This window comes from Scatophagus argus, chromosome 14 (assembly GCF_020382885.2).
Source record: "Scatophagus argus isolate fScaArg1 chromosome 14, fScaArg1.pri, whole genome shotgun sequence".
Classification (NCBI taxonomy): domain Eukaryota; kingdom Metazoa; phylum Chordata; class Actinopteri; family Scatophagidae; genus Scatophagus; species Scatophagus argus.
The window spans coordinates 19,741,581-19,759,538 of NC_058506.1; the positions used below are offsets into that span (position 1 = coordinate 19,741,581).

The 17,958-nt window shown below is 41.9% G+C and overlaps 1 protein-coding gene and 2 long non-coding RNA genes across 4 annotated transcripts in view; 2 read left to right on the top strand and 1 right to left on the bottom strand.

Moving 5' to 3' along the window:
* Positions 1-2,658, bottom strand: part of dtx2 (deltex 2, E3 ubiquitin ligase) — a 15,304-nt gene extending 12,646 nt beyond the window's left edge. The window contains exons 1-2 of one of the 2 annotated variants that reach the window (XM_046411792.1): positions 1,600-2,658; positions 295-883 (exon numbers count right to left, since the gene is read on the bottom strand). In XM_046411792.1, the coding sequence (XP_046267748.1) occupies positions 295-883; positions 1,600-1,909 (899 nt within the window). In that variant the 5' untranslated portion in view covers positions 1,910-2,658. The remainder of the gene's footprint in view (positions 1-294; positions 884-1,599) is intronic. The other variant, XM_046411793.1, reaches the window with a different exon arrangement.
* The window catches only part of LOC124071269, a 17,127-nt gene extending 7,821 nt beyond the window's left edge, over positions 1-9,306 (top strand). The window contains exons 2-4 of the long non-coding RNA XR_006845309.1: positions 5,777-5,953; positions 8,711-8,781; positions 9,259-9,306. This is a non-coding gene — a long non-coding RNA (uncharacterized LOC124071269). The remainder of the gene's footprint in view (positions 1-5,776; positions 5,954-8,710; positions 8,782-9,258) is intronic.
* On the top strand, positions 9,299-16,511 carry LOC124071270. The gene is made up of 2 exons (XR_006845310.1): positions 9,299-9,382; positions 15,732-16,511. It is a non-coding gene; the product is annotated as an uncharacterized LOC124071270 (long non-coding RNA).
* The last annotated feature ends 1,447 nt before the right edge of the window (positions 16,512-17,958 follow it).

A 17,958-nucleotide genomic window follows, 5' to 3' on the forward strand; every position in this document is an offset into this window, starting at 1 on the left:
TTGTGCCATTAGGAACAGAAAAGAATGAAGGCTGGTGCTGACACAGACAAGAGTCACAGGAATAGAGCCAAAACAAACATGTCACTGCAGGGCTGGAGCTGCACACCACTTTTTGTCATTCCTGTTTTACAGGATAGAGGAAAGTGGAGACAGATGGGCAAGACAAAGGACAAGGGGAGGGGAGGGCGGAAATGGGACCCATCCCAGGACAGCTAATGGAGCCACAGGAACACCTTGGTGCCTCTGTTTTACCCTGACCTAAATCCCAATCCAACACACATACCAGATACCAACCTTAACCCATTGGCACTGGTAGAACTGGTCAGAAGCGGTGCAGACAGCTGACTACCAGAAGGTGGTGGAGGCCATGGGCTGCCCCAGGACATTCCCCCCACAGACAGGGGTCTCCTAGGGTATGGCGAGTAGACAGAGGTGGGGTGAGCTGCTACAGCCCTTCCAGGCCCTTGGAGGCTGGGCCGGTTCAGACTGCCTGATGAAAAGGAATGTCGTGACCGGCTGGGCATGGGTCCTGTGCTGCTGTGACTCAAGCATTGCTGGCAGGAGCAGGCGGGGCCCGAGGGGATGGCTGGGGGGCCAGAGGAGGCCAGGGGGTAGGGGAGGTTACACTGTCGTCGCACCTGCCGTCTGAAGCCCGTGGATTTGTTAACTTGGGCCAAAGACGTGAGATCCACTATGTAATTGTATCCATGCGGGCCCAAGTCTGCCGTGCCTTGTCGGGCCTGGTAGCTGTGCTCCAAAAGGATGGAGGTTCGAGTCTCATATGGAGTCCATCCTCCTTCATCGTTGGCCCATTCCCAGAAAACACCACTGCCGAGGCCTGAGGACTGGGCAAACAAGGACCGACGCACCGACCGTGTCTTCCCTGAAAGTAAAAAAGATGATTTTCTGTAAATAAGTCACACTGAAAAAAGTTTATCTGTAAAAATAAATCCACACTTTAATCACAGATCCCAAAGTGGGGTCATAACAGATAACAGTTACAGGTGTATGTGACAGGTTTTGTCCTTATGTGTAGATGGTAGTAACGTAAACATTATAATCCTTTCGTTGGTTTAAGCGTAATCCTTTAAGAGGTCAGGATAGCTCTTTGTCTAATGCTGCTTTATGGGTTCTGTCTGAAAACATTTCTTCACAGTGTTTGGAAGATAACAGCAGCTGCTGCATGTTTGTTAAAACAACCGTTTGTCATTGCTGTCATTGTCCTTCATTCAAACGAGTGAGTGCGAATCAGCTGAGCTCAAGGAAGAAAAACAATATGCTAATGTTACTTACGTCAACAATATGACGAGCTTCAGCAAGGACGTGCGGACAAGTTATCTATCGTTAGAGGTCAGACAAACATTTACCAGAGAAGTCTCACAACTTAATGCTACGTACTTGGCTAATCTTAGCTTGCAGCTATGTAAACACTCATCAAAACAGCAGCGCCCCTGTAAGCTAATGCTAGGTAGCTAGCGTCATCTGTTAGCCTGGCCTGATAACTGTATGGTTTCAAGGCACAACATAAAAAATGATTACATTTTTAACTCCACGTTAATGTGGAGGCCATAAATACCACATCGTATGACATAAACTCACCTGTGTCCTGCCGAAACTGTTTCAAGCTTGGTATGTCAATGAGATAAGGCGAGAGGCTGGGGTCTGATTGTCCGAGGCAGATGCTTGTCGAGCCGGGTCCTCCTCCTCTCTGGCCCCGCGGAGCCAGACATCGCTCGATGTAAGCGCTCACTTGGCCGCTGTAAGGCCGCCAGTACCCCAGGTCATCCTGCCATTCCCATACCGCGATCATGGGCTGAGATTGTCCAACGGATCCAGAAGGTGTAGCTGACACCGACGGTCCATTTCTAGACCCGTTTACCCTAGCACAGGAGCCAGACACAATCGCCATATTCACAAGCTTAAGCTAACAACTCGTTCTGGTTAGCTGGTCAAATGATTGTAGCTACGACGAAGAAAAAAGCTTGCTAGCTTGGCTCGTTAAAGATTTCCATTGTGAATTAGTTAACACGCTCTCGATGAAGCTACAAAGGAACGATCAAATGGTAGACAGCCTGTGCAAACACTTAAGTGCATGTTGACAAAGCTGATGCATTCAGAGGGCTTAGCAGTACATGGATAACGCTAGCTTTGTGACAGCGTTGCCAGGGTTCCTTCTTCCTCTTCGGATGCCTTCAGGGACTACCCGGAAAATTGCTATTCGAGGCACGTTTGTGGGAACCGACCGTAGAGGGAAACTTTTTATTGATGTCAAAAGTATAAATGCCCCAAAGCACCGAATATACAATGAACGTTCCTATGGAAAGTTAGATGATGGTAAGTCTGTAAGCAAATTGTCTGTTTACACAGCATGAGGGTATTTCTTCGCCATAAATATTTAACACTTTATACAGTCAAAACCTGACGGCTGAGCAGCACAGAACCCTTCACCCCTCCCTACAGACCAGACCAGCGGTGCTGAAAGATGGTGTTTTATTAAAGAGGATGAGTTGGCAGACCTGACCAATTATCTGCTCGCCTGTTTCTTCCGTTCAACCAAAAAATATATTCAGCAAACCAACAGACAAGAGAAATTGATCCCGTTTCACTGTTGCTGGCAAAAACTTCCAACACACAAGCGTCTTCACCTCTAAATTGGTAGCTTACAAGCTGCACCTGAAGGTTGCATTCTTCTTTTACATTAAAAACGTCTTCATTGTCCAGCCTCCTCGTCTTTCTCTGCTTCTTTATTCAAAGGAGATGAGAGCTCTCTCAGTGGTATTGCTGCCATCAACTGGGGATGAATAGGTATGACATAATTATTAGTCCATCAAAAAAATTCTAAAAACATGCACGCAAGTAATCATTAGTTTTCTTGGCCGTGGTCATCAACAAAGCCGACAAAACACATACGTTATGTTTTTAATCAATTATTACCATGACTCCAGTCATTTTACCCAGAGGCTATGAACTAAATATGCATAAAGCAGGCTCAATTTATATTAAATTATATTCTGTCTGCAATACCCAGCACAGCTGCAGCAACATGGATTACATAAAATAGTAAAGATTACAATAAAGTGTGTTCTGATGTTTATACCCTGGCCTGGGAGAGTGCTGGATTGTGTTTATCTGCAGGGTGTTCATTAAATTCACATGATCACAGCTCTGACACCAGTTTGAACATTGTTTAAATTACAGCCCATGTGGGATTTGAGCAGATTCCATTCAACCCATAAACTGACACATTATCAATTGCTAAGTCAATGCCACTTTGTCTCAAAATGACAAATGTAATAATATAAGCATACAAGAAATATTGTCTGATGTTGCAATATAAAGCTAACCTAGTTTACTTCTGCCTTCTGCCATATAACTAGGACACAATATTTTACACATAATGAACAATAAGAAAAGAAAGAAATAGACACATGCAGCTAATAAACGATTCCAAGCACATCTGAGATAAATGATTTAACTCTGAGATTCATCATTTTACAAGGTCTTCATCTCAAAAGGAAGACCATTTTAAAGTCCTACACTTAAAATGGTGTCTCTTCTTATACATTTGAAGATCCCTCTCATTCTCTTTGATTTTGCATTTATATGCAATAAATTTATTGTGCGTGTCTCACTAACTGGCATTAAAATTCTCTAGTGCAACATGATGCAGACAGCGGAAACATATATTTGTTATTTAACATATAACAAATATCAGCCTCTGAGATGTCTGTCTTCACCTCAATACAGTGAAGGTTAGAGCAATTTTGTTTGTCGTCTTCACTGCACTGAGAACTGACACGATCTGTTCAGCAGTCTGGGTTGTCCTGTAGCTGTACGTGACAAGATGCTAACATTGAGCAATTTTTAAACTACTTGGCAGTGAGTGCTGTAGCACGAAACCAAAACTGAGGTTGGGCAAATACACTGTATATGCCATCACTTTGTGATACTGTAAATCAGCTATATCGAGTCGAAGTTAGTGTAGTAGTATAATTTCTATGTGATTAGTATGTTCACTGGGGATATTTCATTTATGCTTTTCATTGTGACAAACTGCAGGTGCCAACATAGTGACATATTTCACTGAACAGCGCAGTGACATTTGAAAGATGATGAAGCACACACATAAACACCTGGATAAATGTGAGAATCTGTTCTATGAGAAGAAGGTCAGATCATGCAGATGGCTACCACAATGGAAAAGTCAAGTCCTATGTACTTGAGCAGCTACCTTGAATGATAAAGCAGCAGTAGACCTTGGTGCAAGCGATCAATAAAAAGGCCTCAGAGAATGAAAATACTGCATTTACAGGTGGACATGGTGACATTTGGTATTTGGCTTTAATACCAAATGAGATTTACATTCAGAGATGTTGAATGAAGGTGAATCCCTGGACTTTGTTCAGAGTTCACCTTAAAGCACGCCACCTCCAACTCTGTCAACACAGATGTGATTGAACGTGGCTCGGCAGTGAACGTGGTGATGGAAGTAGGAATGTGAGGAATTTGGAGAAAATAAGTTGAGTTGAGTGCTTGCAGCTCTGCCCATTGCTAACCTGTGCACACCTGGCAGCTGTGGAAGTGTCAAGTTCAGAAAATACATAAAGATGTGGCGGCACAGACCAGCCATCTGTCTGAGCTGCATTACACAAAACCAAATAAAGTTCCGTCCTTTTCCTGCCCCTGCACTCGGATACCCACTCATTCTCTGTATCTCTTTCTCCCTCTTTGGCCAGTGGGTGACTTAGACATGATGTCCCAATCATTAAGTCACTTTACTAATACACAACTGGGGTTACAATAAGTAAGTAACTGTCAGTAATCAGCACAGATCGTATAAAATATTTCAAATTTACGGTTTGTTAGTTAAATTGTTGTTACATCGTCAAGGATTACGTGATCACACCTTTGATTAGATCTTCAAAAGACGTAAATTTTACAATTTTTTACAAATTTGACAATGCTTTTTTCATGATAACCAATGCTTTACTTGAGTAAATGTTCTGACATTTCACCACTGGCTCCCTTTGTGTTAGGTACTGTACATAAAGGCTGAGTTGCAATTTCAGTCGCCAGTCAGGGGATCTGCAGCGTAAAACACAAGTGAAACGCTGATGACTCATTCTTATCCAGCATTTCCAGAAGGAAATGAGAATTGCTGTCACACAGCATTGAAATAATTTCTCTAATTTTCCACACCACAGTTCAAAAACTTGAATATAGACTTTGTTGGTCAGGGCCTCTGCTCTTTGAATAGTGTCAATGACATGAGCAAGCTCCACTGCTTTCAAATTAAACCTATCATGGGCCAGGCTTCTAAGGCATAGCGCTCCAGCCGAGGCTGAAATAATGAAATATCTCCTCTCAGGGAGCCGGTGCGACAGAAAGGGCCACGGCTGGCTGCAGGGGAGCAGAACAATCTCCATTAACCAGTGGCTCTTTGCCCACATTGGGGCTATCAGTATCAATGAAAAGTCCCCTCCCTCACTCTTGTTAGCGTGAATGAGTCAGGGAGTAAGTGCTCAGAACAGATCCTGCGGCCACTCATGAGCGAGTACACCTATTCCCAATGGAAAACATGTTCTCTGTTGGAAAAACAGCATTTCGAGCACTGAGCGTTTTCCTTTGAGACGAACAGGTTGACCTGCAGCTGAGAGGTGCCCAGCTCTTACTGATTCTGAAGTGCAGTGCTGTGCGTTGGTACAATCTGCCATGAAGTACAAACCTGAGAGTTTTCAACAAAGGGGTAAATTGTAATGTGAAACATGTCCTACAGATCTGTTGGTGTGAACAAAATGGATCCTCACCTTCATCCAGCATGAGATCTGAGATTTGATGCCCCTCTTCCAGAGTGTCTGACGTGCCTTCTTGGCAGCAGCCACTGTCAGCATCATCAGTGTAAGAGTCACTCATCTCCTCAGCCAACTTTCTGGACAACTCGACGACAGCCACAGTGGGGTCTTTGTTCTCCTCCTCCTCCTGTATTTGTCCTGTGGATGTCAGAACCACGTGTCTCTACATTTCACAAGCACAGAAACACAGCTCCGTGACAATGCGTTTTCCAACTAATCCAAGAGGGATTTTAACGGGTTTATTTAGCTTAAGAAGAGGGTTAATTTTCCTCAACATATAAAGTAACATTCGATCCTTCAGTTACATATAAAGTAACATTCGATCCTTCAGTTCGTCACAAACATTCAAACTCACCAAATGTGGACATACCTGGTTTTCACTGGAGAGGAAGAAGCTGTCTGACCAGTATAAAAGTATAAAGTTACATAAAATGTGAAGTACAGGGAATTTAAGTATAGCACTCGAACAAATGTGCTTAGTTACATTTCACCACTGGCTCCTTTAATGTTACGTTATGTTAGATGTTTTCTGTGCCCTTCACATTGTGGCTCGGTCAAGTTTTTTGCCAGACACTTAAGCCTGCGTGCTTTCAACACGAGGAGGACGCAGTCATTTGGGAAAACAAAAAAATGCAGATCAGTACTCTGCATGCCAGTGAGCATCTCCCAACTCAGATACTGGCTGGCATAACAATTGTGAGGCTAACTGAGGATGAGGCACCAAAACAAATTCCTGAAAGGGAACAGTTGGCTTTGAAGAAAACGTTCAGACGTAAAGTCTCATCAGCCAGGCACATGGCATGGGAAGGCTGACAGCTTAATGGGGTTGTTAAGTTTAACCACGAGATACAGAGTGTATTTTTGGCAAGGCAATGAAAGAGATGCTTTGCTAACAAACAATATGACACAACAATATGGCTAACAACCTTGTTTACAGTTCAGTCTGTCACAGTTGGATCCATCTCATGTCACGCTGTGTCAGAGACGACGTGTTTGCACCGGCTGCACATGCATTATGTGAAGAGGTTTAGTTAAGGCTACGCAGTCTTTCAGTGGCTGATTGTTTCTGGTTCCTCTCTGAGTTGGCATCATTTTAAACATTAAAAAAAGAACTTTTGGAAGTAGATTTTCTGATGAAAATTTAATCACAGTTTTCAGGATCTAAAAACGTAAGAAAAGCAACCATGATTTTGGTTTTTATTTAACAGGCTTTAATAATTTTCATGAACCCAAAATGTAAGAAATGGGGCTCTCTGCTCTTGGTGTTTCCATTTTATCCGAGCAGTTTTTACGTTGTTGTGTTGGTACTTTTACTGAAGTAAAGGATCTGAGGGCTTTTTCCACCACTGGAAATGTTCCTCAAGCCATGTAGGAGCATTTAATCCTTAAAACACAGAGACATAATTAACTGACAGAAATACTTGTATGGGTGATATAAAAGGCTCAAAAGCACAGAAAATAGAGGACTAGCCCTTTAAGTTTAGTGTTGATTTTCAATTTCAATATGCATTTCCAAGTTGCAGGAAAGCCATTAATATTTTGATTATCCTCTGTCTTGAACCCACATTTGTGTAAATTGGAAAAGAATAATGAGTCCACACATCTGCTGCCAAGTTGTACAAAGTGTGTGAACAAAAGTCATGCAAAGGAAAGATGAAGCAAAAATCCCATGGAGTTGGAGAAATTAAAACATTAAGGTTGAATTACTACGTCCAAAAAATTCTCTGACTCTTTGGTAAGCTTGAGAAGATTTGGGGATATTCAACATTAAATTTGATCTGAAAAGCAGAGGACACAGAGCATCCTGGTTCGATGACTAAAACAGTGATGTGACTCATTGGTCACATCACTGAAAGAGAAGAACACAAAGCCTGGCTGTGACCACTGAAAATATCTGTTCTGTTTAGCAGATGCCGTCTGTGACTAAACTCCACCGTTTCCTGAATTTTACCTCTGGACAGTCAAAATAATTCCTTCACTCTTGTAAACAGGATTACTACGAGGACTTGTCATTTTATTGCAGCTTAAACTGCTTCAAGCTGCCTCACAGGGTTAGGAATTGTGACATTATTGTATGCATATAAATACAGCAATTTGCAAGCTGAGTGCAGTCTTGAATGACAGTTATTTATTTTTTTTATGAGCTCATTTTATTGTACAACAAGGTTAGCTGTAAGTACATGTTGTCATTCCAAAAAAGAAGCTCCTGGTGCAAATCATTACGCACAGAAAACATGGTGACAGGGATTTTATTCTCTCCAGAGATGTAAATTCAAATTAAAAACAGGATTCATATGTTCAGCAGCCAAAGGCATGAATAAACAAAATCAAAAATATGAATGAAAATCATCACATGTTAATTGCTGTATTTTAAAAGACTTCCTCTCAGTTGCCCATGATTGACATCAGTCCCTGCTGAAACCCTACAGATAAAATTATCTAGGGTTTTATCTGTTATTTTAAAATTAAAAGCCTGTTGAAAGGGAAAGGCAGAAACCAAACATTTCCACTATAGGCAGGTAAAAATATCCATTTTTGATTTTGGGGTGAATTGTCCCCTTGAACCAGATACATCCAGAGACATCAGTTGTTTCCCCAACGTCCAGGCAATGTCAAATGAGACTGAGACAACTGTTAATGAGGTTACTTTTCACATGTTATTTTCTTGGGCATAAATTTCCTGCAGTGCAACATATCAGCCAGTCAAAGCACGTTAGTGTTGTTTAGCACAGTCCATGTGGTGAAAGAGTGGTCATGAATATGCAAGTCCGTTGAGCTTGATAAAGCATTTTAACAATCCAGTCACAGTCTGTCACAACTCTGATCTACTCCTTCACTTGTACATATTTTCTATGCAGATCTGTGAGAACACAGTCAGAGGGAGCCTGACATCTGAGACTCTCCTCGCCACTGATTGCTTCACGGCTGTGTACGTAACAATAAAAGAACTTGAACTTGAACTTTTCATCACAAAGCAGCGTGTCTTCATTTGTCCCACCAGCTGGTGCTTAAAATGTGTCCCTGCCGTTTGCCGTGACTGCAGGGATAATAAAGCAAAACCTCTCAGCAGCACTGGGACTTCAGCAACAACACAGTCGCTGTGACTGAGGAGGATCCTGGCTGCTAATACTAATGCTACTGATGAAGGATGCTAATGCTACAGCTAAAAGTCCCAGAGCCAGTTTAATGGACTACTTTCAGCAGGATTTAAAAGCATTTTGAGATCAGGCTGAGAAAAATAAATTTCATTTCCGACTGTGATGCGGCCGTGTCACAGGTGGTGACTTACTGTTGAAAGTAAAGTTGTGAGATGAAGATCATCGCACATTGACCATCACAGTCTCGACAAAAGGTTGCTTTTTCACATGCTGCATTCAGTATCTTTGTTCTCTGGTGTCTCTGACAGACTCGTAAGAAAGAAGCTTCCTGAAGTTTGGCAGCCAATCAAAAGTGAAAAGCTATGACCATGGCAGTACACTGTTGCTGGTATGACAACTTTCAAAACAGTTCTTCGGGAAAGGGCGAAGAAGGTGAGATGTCTTTGATTTTTTTTTTAATGTCTAAACTATGTTTGGATTAGGATGTTAGCACCTATAACCTCTTTCCAGAGTTAATACAGAGAGGCTCCAGCCTCCAATGGTGGCTGGGTTACAGCACATATGCAGTGAGTGAGTGCATGAGTGAGTGGTAGTGGAGCACCATAAAGGTCATAAGTAAAAAAAGAAATACAAGAAGCAAGCAGTCAGATGCAGTATTTCATATGAAGAGGGTCTTTCGTAAAATGTAAAGTGTGCTGAGATGAAATGCAAACTTAGCAAATATGGAAGCATCTTAAAGGCAAACAAAGTCTGGTGATGAGGCTTAGAGAGGTCATGTGATAGGAACATTACTAAGACCAGATTCAGATTGGTTGTATAGAACAAGATCATTTCTGCCAGGCGAGCTAAAGTGGTGTCTGCTATCCATCTCCATGCTCTGAAGACACCTTTTACTGTGCAGAGATGTCCTTCTGTATTAACCTTTCCTCTTATACCGTGATTTAGATATATGATGGGGCCAACCAGGCTGTTCCACAACATAGATATTCATGTATAGCTTAGTGGTTTGAATATAGTCATTTACAAACACCAATTCAGTGCTGAACCTGTGGAGTATCCACAGGCTTGAAGTATAAATCTTCCAGTGAGTATTTTCATTGCCGTGCTGTGGAGGATTGCTCTAATGCAGTTTGACTGAACTGTTGGATGATTGAGATGTGTTTCAAATGAAAATGTCGGGAAAATTGATTTAGTAAACTATTTCCAGGGATTTTAAATTGTGCGTAATGACAAAATTCTCATCACATAAGCCATGTGTGTTGCAAGCAGGTGATTCAGAAGAGCTGATCACTGCACTGAATAAGTCAGTGACTCAAATATGTAAAATAATTTCCGTGAGTTTTGTTGGTACCAATACGGAATTTAGGAATCCATATCAGCCCAATCCATATCAGTGTGTACTTGTAGTACCAGTAGTGTCTGTGCTGTAAAAATCAGCATTTAAGGATAAATGAGAAGGTGTGTTTCCAAAGATTTCCAAAGCCTGTTCCAGTACCAGACCAGGTGTGTACAGGTCAAACAACACCAATATTTAACTGGTAAACACTTTTTAAAATTCATGGTGTGATTCCAGGCAGCACAAGAAGCTGTAAACACATCGCTGACATCTCAGATACGGAGCCACATTAGCATTCATTTGGAGTTGAGTTTGTGTCCATCTTGTGAATATTGACTTTCTTTTAGATGTGTCTTACATCTCCAGGGAGAAACGTCTGGCTTTTTTAGCTGCTGAATACTACTCTTTGTTCACCAGCAAGTTGATAATTTTATCTGTCTGATGTTTTTGTGCTGAGCAGGCAGCTGCCTGCTGTCTGTGGGTTTAAATGTGGTCAATGAGAGTGAACCCAAACAGTAAAGCTGCAGGCCGTGAAACTGAAACACACAGCTGATAAATGCTAAAATACTTTGTTTGTTTGTCTGGAAAGTTGTCCCCCTACAAGGACTTTGCATTCTAAATACACAGACAGCTTCACAGCTGAAACAGCTTCCACTCTTCTGGGAAAGCTTTCCGCTAGATTTTGTTTCTGTGGGAATTTTTTCCCATTCATGCAGCAGAGCATTTGTGAGGTCAGGCACTGATGTTGGACCGAAAGTCTGCTCACAATCTCTGTTCCAGTTCACCACTGAGGTCAGGACTCTGTGTGGGCCAGTCAAGTTCCTCCACACCAAACTCATCCAACCATGTCTTTATGGAGCTTTGCTTTGTGCACTGGGGCACAGCCATGCTGGAATAGAAAAGGGCCTTCAACAAACTGTTGCCACAAAGTTGGAAGCATAGCATTGTCCAAAATGTCTTGGTATGCTGAAGCATCAAGATTTCCCTTCAATGGAAGTCAGGGGCTGAGCCCAACCCATGAAAAACAGCCCCTAGCAGAGGTTTGTCTGGATACTTTTGTATGTATAGTGTAGTTACAGCAGCTGTTATTGCGCTACATCCACAAAAACTGACCACGTGGCTGTTCAGCTTGTCGGTCAAATAAGTACTGCATTTTTTCAACAGTTGTGAGAAATGTTAACTATTTATGTTGACTAAATTAAAACTCGTTGAGCATATTGGCATTGTGTTGCTTTCACTGGAATGAATCAGGCTCCCATAGAACATTGCATCCAGTTGTCTTAATACATCCATACAAACCTCCTCCCCCATCCTCAGCGTAGGAGAACAGCCGAGTGGAGAGGCACAGTCTGCGGAAATAGCGAATTAAAATTCTGGTTTCGCTCTAGGCAAACATTTTATCATTCCAGGCAGATGGTAGACATCTGTGTGATCGTGAAAATATCTTTGTTGTGCATCTTGTGACTTTTTCCCTGAGGTTTGGCTCAAACACAAAGTGTCGTACAGAGTGCTGAGGTCACGAATGGGGCAAAGGTCGAGCTAGAAATCGGTGTGGGCAGTCTTTGCTTTTCTCTGGTTCTGTGGTTATCTGAATGAAATGTGTGATATCACAACTGACGCCTGTGCCTTCCTTAGATCACTCCTGAAGTTAGAATGTAAAGGTGAGTATTTTGCATTAGGTTGCATTACTCATTACTCAGTCCATTTGTGTTCTGGCCGGGTTTAAAGAGAACTGAAGTGAGGCTTTCAGCTAATTAAGCTTTCCATTGGAGCTCATCTCACCTCCTTACAATCCTGAAGTACACGACATGGAATTTATTAACTGGATGTGTGGTCCTGTAGAGATAAATTCCTCACACTTTCCATAGCAGTGTTTTTTCAGTTTCACTGTTTGTGATGTGAAGTATGTTGCCGCTGTGTCCGCCCATGTCTTCACAGCTGTCTCCGTGGAGAAAATCAAGAACTTTTCATTTGTTCTCCAGAGTGACCAAACATTGGATTCACCACTTGATAAGTGGCCTTTAATAAAGTCCTGCAGTTATTGCCGTTCTCAGCAACAAGATTACAAACATATTTTCTCTGGCAGCCTGAAGCGCAATGTTAAATTGTCAGTAATTTCTTCATGCACAAATGAAAAACTAGTTTACAGACTCCTTCATTTATGTCGCTCCTTGTGACAATCTCCTTTAATAGCACTAAAATCTGCTCATTGAGCCACAGGCAGCTGTTGAAGTTATGTTTTTAGCTGGATTAAAGGGGTGCAATATCACCTAGGGCTGCCAAGAAAAATGTGTTAAATAGTAAAATATGGTCAATTAAAAATCCAAATTACTAGCGAGTGAGACGTTTATTGTATGACCAGGTAGTAGAACTGCTCATCACACGCTGAAAGACAAAAGACTGAAGAGGAAAACTGAGGGCCATTATCTTATTATGTGTCATTATGTCCACATAGAGTCTCAACGACGTGCATTGTGAAGCTGTGAAAGGCTCCTCTTATCTCAAATAACGATCAAATGAATCCACGTGCGACTTATGACATAAACATATCAGCTGCTACACCTGCCAGGATCTTTGGGGTCATTGTTGTGACACAAGCAGCTCTGGGTGCAAAAAACCACGTTTCACACAAGTTTCACACTGCGTTACAAGTCTGTGAATTGCTGGCATGCAGTCCCACAGCAGACTGCATGCTGTGACTGTTGCTCTACACTTTGAAACACCTGTGTGTTTTGTGTTAAATCTCGAGCAGCTTCGCCTTTTAACACTCCAGAAACACAGATCTCCTCTCTTGCATGAGGCGCCCTGTAGAGGAACGGCGACGTGGCCGTGGATCTGAAACTGTGCCACAACCTCCAGCGCGTGCGGTTCTGTGTGGCCAGGGGGAAAATAACGTGAAGCAGAACTAATGTTGAATTTATCTGCTTTTTGTGGGAACAATAAACAGACCACTCTCACACAAGAAAGGGTGCAACGATTTAGATCAGCAGGATTTCCTTCAGCAAAATGACATATCAAGGACACGATGGACAGGTTTGGGACAGGGGAATTACAGGCGACAACCAAGCTGAGTGATTGTAATCACTTACCCATGCTGGAAGATTGAAAGGCTCTCCTGTAGCCCAGTGATAAAGTCATATGCTGAGCACGTCAAATGATCTGGAGGAACAACTTAATTACAAACTACAAGGCAAATCGTTCACCTTACAAACTGATGAGGCCAATGACAACGGTGCAGACAGTTAATTGTGTCAGCTGAGTGAGCGTTTGCAAGTACGTTTCCAACAGTCTCTCACTGTTACCTGACAGAACATGGACTGAAACGTGGGAACTGCTGTGCAAGCAACGGCAGTGATAAGAAGAGGGAGAATTCAGGCACACATCAAGAGATGATGCACCCTGGACACACAGCATTACCCTGCAGAGAAGCCATGACAGATGGTGAGAGTCATGAACCTCACAAGGTCTTCAACGCTGCCTCCAGTTCAGACTGAAATGTTCAAATATATATATATATTATAATATATTATCTTATAAATAGAATATATTTATGATATATTTCAAAAACTATTGTACAGATCATCATGAAATTCAGTACAGACCTTCATGGTGCTGAGAGGATAACTCCTGCTGACTTTGGTGATCTGACTGTACTGATAAGTACAGACTCACAGAGCTGCTAGCAAAGCTGTAGATGTTTAGTCTTGTATCAAATCAGTTACCGTTTCATAAAACAAGACCTCTGAGACTGTGGCTGCACTCTGTTGACTCAGCTGTGTTGTCTCGAAGGCGATACAGTGATTTCTTTCATTGATGGATGAAACATTTTTACACAGTTCAAGAATAGAATCTGCAGCTGCACAGCAAAGATGAGCTGATTCGTATATATACACTCACAAATTAGCTTCTCTTCTCTTCTTCAGTCTTTCCAAGTACACTTTGGCAACTGCAGAAGTATCCTCTGGGGTACAGGTACCCCTGGTTAGGAATCATTGATCTACATTACCAGGAAGACAAGATCAACACGTTCACATTCAAAACTGCAGGATGATCAAGGCAATATTGTTTCTTTGGAGAAACTGAGTGCATTTACTCAAAGTCGTCACAGTGACTCAGTCTCCTGAAGAGAATGTCAGGATTCTTCAGCATATAATTGAGCGAGAAACCACCCCTGCTGATTTCAACCTACCTGAGAAGGAGAAGTTTGTTGAGCCTGAGGTTTACACGTCAGACGCTGAGTGAAGTCTGGCTCACTGCACAGAGGGATAACCCATTCAAAGAACCTTTGCCACATCCTGTCACTGTGAGATGAGCTCTTCTGCTGTTGCCTCATTGAAAACAAAGCTCAGATCTGAGCTGAACATTAAACATGACTATGAGTGGCAGCATCAAGCCCGCGAGCCTGTTCTGAAAGGCTGCACAGCGCGCAACGGGCTCGGTGATGACAGACGGCACTGATGTTTCTCAGAGTGATTGCACTTGCATCGGACTTGCAAAGTAGCTGCAGTTGTTCTTCTGTGCTAGTAGTTGCAATTGTTTATGTCTCAAGTGATTGCAATTCATCTTCATATGAGTATTTGCATTGCCTTTTAGCTTTGTATTTTCAAAAAGCGCACAGACATGGAGCGATGTCATGACAAGAGAAATGGGTGACATTTAGCTGGAAACGAATGGAAAGCATAAAGGATGTGTTTCATGTTCTCGATAAGAATATTTACATCACCTTGATTATTCTAATCCCTGCCCTGTTAAGATGAAGTTTGTTTACCTTTGCTTCATCTCATCTGCTTTCAATGAGAAACCGATTTGACTTCTCTTGCTCCTCCCCTCCTTTTATGCATAGTTACATCACGTTAATGCAGATTATTTTTGCTGTTTCTTCCTGACCTGGTGCAGCTTTAATGCGGTAGCAGGTACTTGTGTGTCTGAATGCCATCAGGGACAAACAGCATCTTCATTTTAAACTCCTACTCCTCGTCAGGCTGAGAGCACATTAGCTGTGACCAGCATTTTAAATGTGCCACCTCAGTTAAATCAGATGAGCCTAAGATGGAAACGCAGTGTCCAATGCCTTGCTCTTTAGTAGAGCCACCGGTGATGGACGATCTGTCTTGAGTGCGAATGGCAGACCTGTCAGATAATATGTCTGTCTCTCGCAGGTCCACGTGGCTGAAAGTGTCTGTCTCTCAGTCTGTGCACATCTTTCTTTGTTCTTCTCCTCTTGTTGTTCTCAGCCAAGCTCATGCTTCTTAATACAACAGGTTTCCGTTGGCTATACTCTTGTATCTGCTTAACAGCTCCATGCCCACGGGAGAATGAATCTGCTGAAACCTTCATTTCAGCATTAGCCCAGTACTGATCTCTCAGGGGCTCCGGTTCTGCTTTAATTGCCTGTAAAGATTCCTGCTGTGCGCTTACATGTGTCTACTTGTTGTTCTTTGCCAGCAGGTCTCTCAGGAGGTTGGAGATGTCTGTGAAATACGTGAGGAGGAACATATGAGGCCCAGGAAGTCATGGGTCATTTATCGTCCAGTGGGATATTCTGTAGCCATCTTTGTGACAACCAAAAGATCTGGGAGAACCAGAAAACCAGATACTTTAAGGCAACATATGAAAAACTAAGGTTTTTTTGTACCTCAGCCTAACCTAAACAGTGTTGTCACCACATCAAATTGAAGACGGAAACATAAAGAAATTTAAACTATCAACACATTCTTGGAATGCAAAAAGGTGTAGTTCCAACATTTGTGTTGGTGTTTGGGGTTGCTATCATTTTCAGATACAGAAGCAAAAGTGAATTGATATTCTTCCAAGATTTGTGCCCCAAGTTAAAATAATTTTGACTTTGGCACTAAGCACATTGACATTCATGAGGCTTATCCAATGGCAGGTTAACAGGGGGCAGAATTTCTGAGGACATCACATTTGACAGCAAGGGCCGAGAGTTAACTTTTTGTGTAACTCATACTTAGATAACTTCAAAAATATGATTATACTTAATTCATTTACTTTATTAGCATAAAAGATACAGATATATATATATCATATATGACGGGAGAAAATACTTGAGAGGACGGGGATATCAGGATAGAAAATTTAAATGTTTTTCATTAAGATATTCTGCTTCAAATGAAGTGTAGATAGAAACATGTTGGACGATTAATGTGCTTTGACTTGAAAGCATTAAGTTTTATTGATATCACCAGTAAATACATGTGGACTGTTTACTGAGGGATGTTGATGTGATGCACCGCACTGCAACTTCACTGCATTTCCATTTCTCCTCCGAAATCCATGGAAATTCTCCAGAAGTCACAGAGGCCTGCATGTGTTTGACTGGCAGTAATCTACTCCTCACCCGTTTCACACTTAGCAGGCAGAACATGTGCTGACAAAACTGAAAACACACTGACAGGAAAAGCAAAGAAAGCCACAAATACAAAAAGAAGCAAATGCGCGTGTCTCTTTCCTGATATGGTTCCTAATGAGGGTCCACATGTTGACTCTGGCCACTCAGCTATAAGGGACATTAACGAATCAGGTGAAAGATCGATTAGGTCACCGGCTGCACTCTTTCATCAGAAAGGAAGCCGACTGAGATGGTGCGAAGGTTGTGTTTTCACCTAAACCTGTTTGATTGTGCACATTACGAGACCTGCTCCAAAATACTGATAAAGACAGCAATCATATGATATGTCAGATGAACCCAAGAAGAGTTCTCCTGCTGAGAAGTCATAAATTCAGAAAAGTATGTTGTTCTCACATCATTAGCTTTTTGATTATAAAGTAAAAGTGTGGCTCAGGGCAGTTATGTTATGCTGTAGCATCGGCAGCATTTAAACTAAACCCTGCTTTAATGTGTCTTGGAGCATGTCGTCATTGCCTGGACTGCACATAAATTAAGGCACGTTTGGATCAGCTGATGATATGATGGTTTTTGTTGGTGAAACCAGGCGAAGCCAAACGTTTTTCTAGTGCATGAAAAGCATTTTTATATCAAGTTGAGTGCCCTTAACTGTTTGAGACTGACTGAAGGCATGCTGTTAACTAAACTTTTAAAAGCTTTTTAAATTTTAAGAATTCTGTAGTATCAGTGGTTCATGGTTAAATGAACAGCTGATTAAGGGCACAAACAGGGTCTTACAAAACCACAGATGTCACCCAAAGGGAGGCAGAAGAGGGAGAGTCAGAGGGTCACTCAAGTCATTGTGGTTCACCCTCTGGTCACCCCGAATACAAACGTTTACTGCAGTTCATCCTGCAGTCGTGGAGATTTTTCACTCTAGATTCAAATACTGCTGATTGGTAAAGGTATGGAAGTACATGATACCACAAACTCAGATATTTCTATTGCGGAATAATTAAGACAGTTCAAAACTTTTGCAGAAAATTGTGCTTGTATAGAAATGTGTCACACATTACAAAAAACCCTCATAAAATGCAGATTTTTAGAGCCTTTAAATCTCAAGTCTTAAACCCAGTGTGCTTACCCATACATCCCATGTTTAAGTCATTCTGAAGGCACATCTTTTTCTTTGTTTTGGTCACGGTATTGCAGTGATGTTACAGGGGAATCTCAAGATCAGCAAACTCATTGCATGAATGCGAATGAATACCAGTGAGTGGCTCACACCATCTCAGCACCCCATTACATGTACAGCATGTCCTCAGT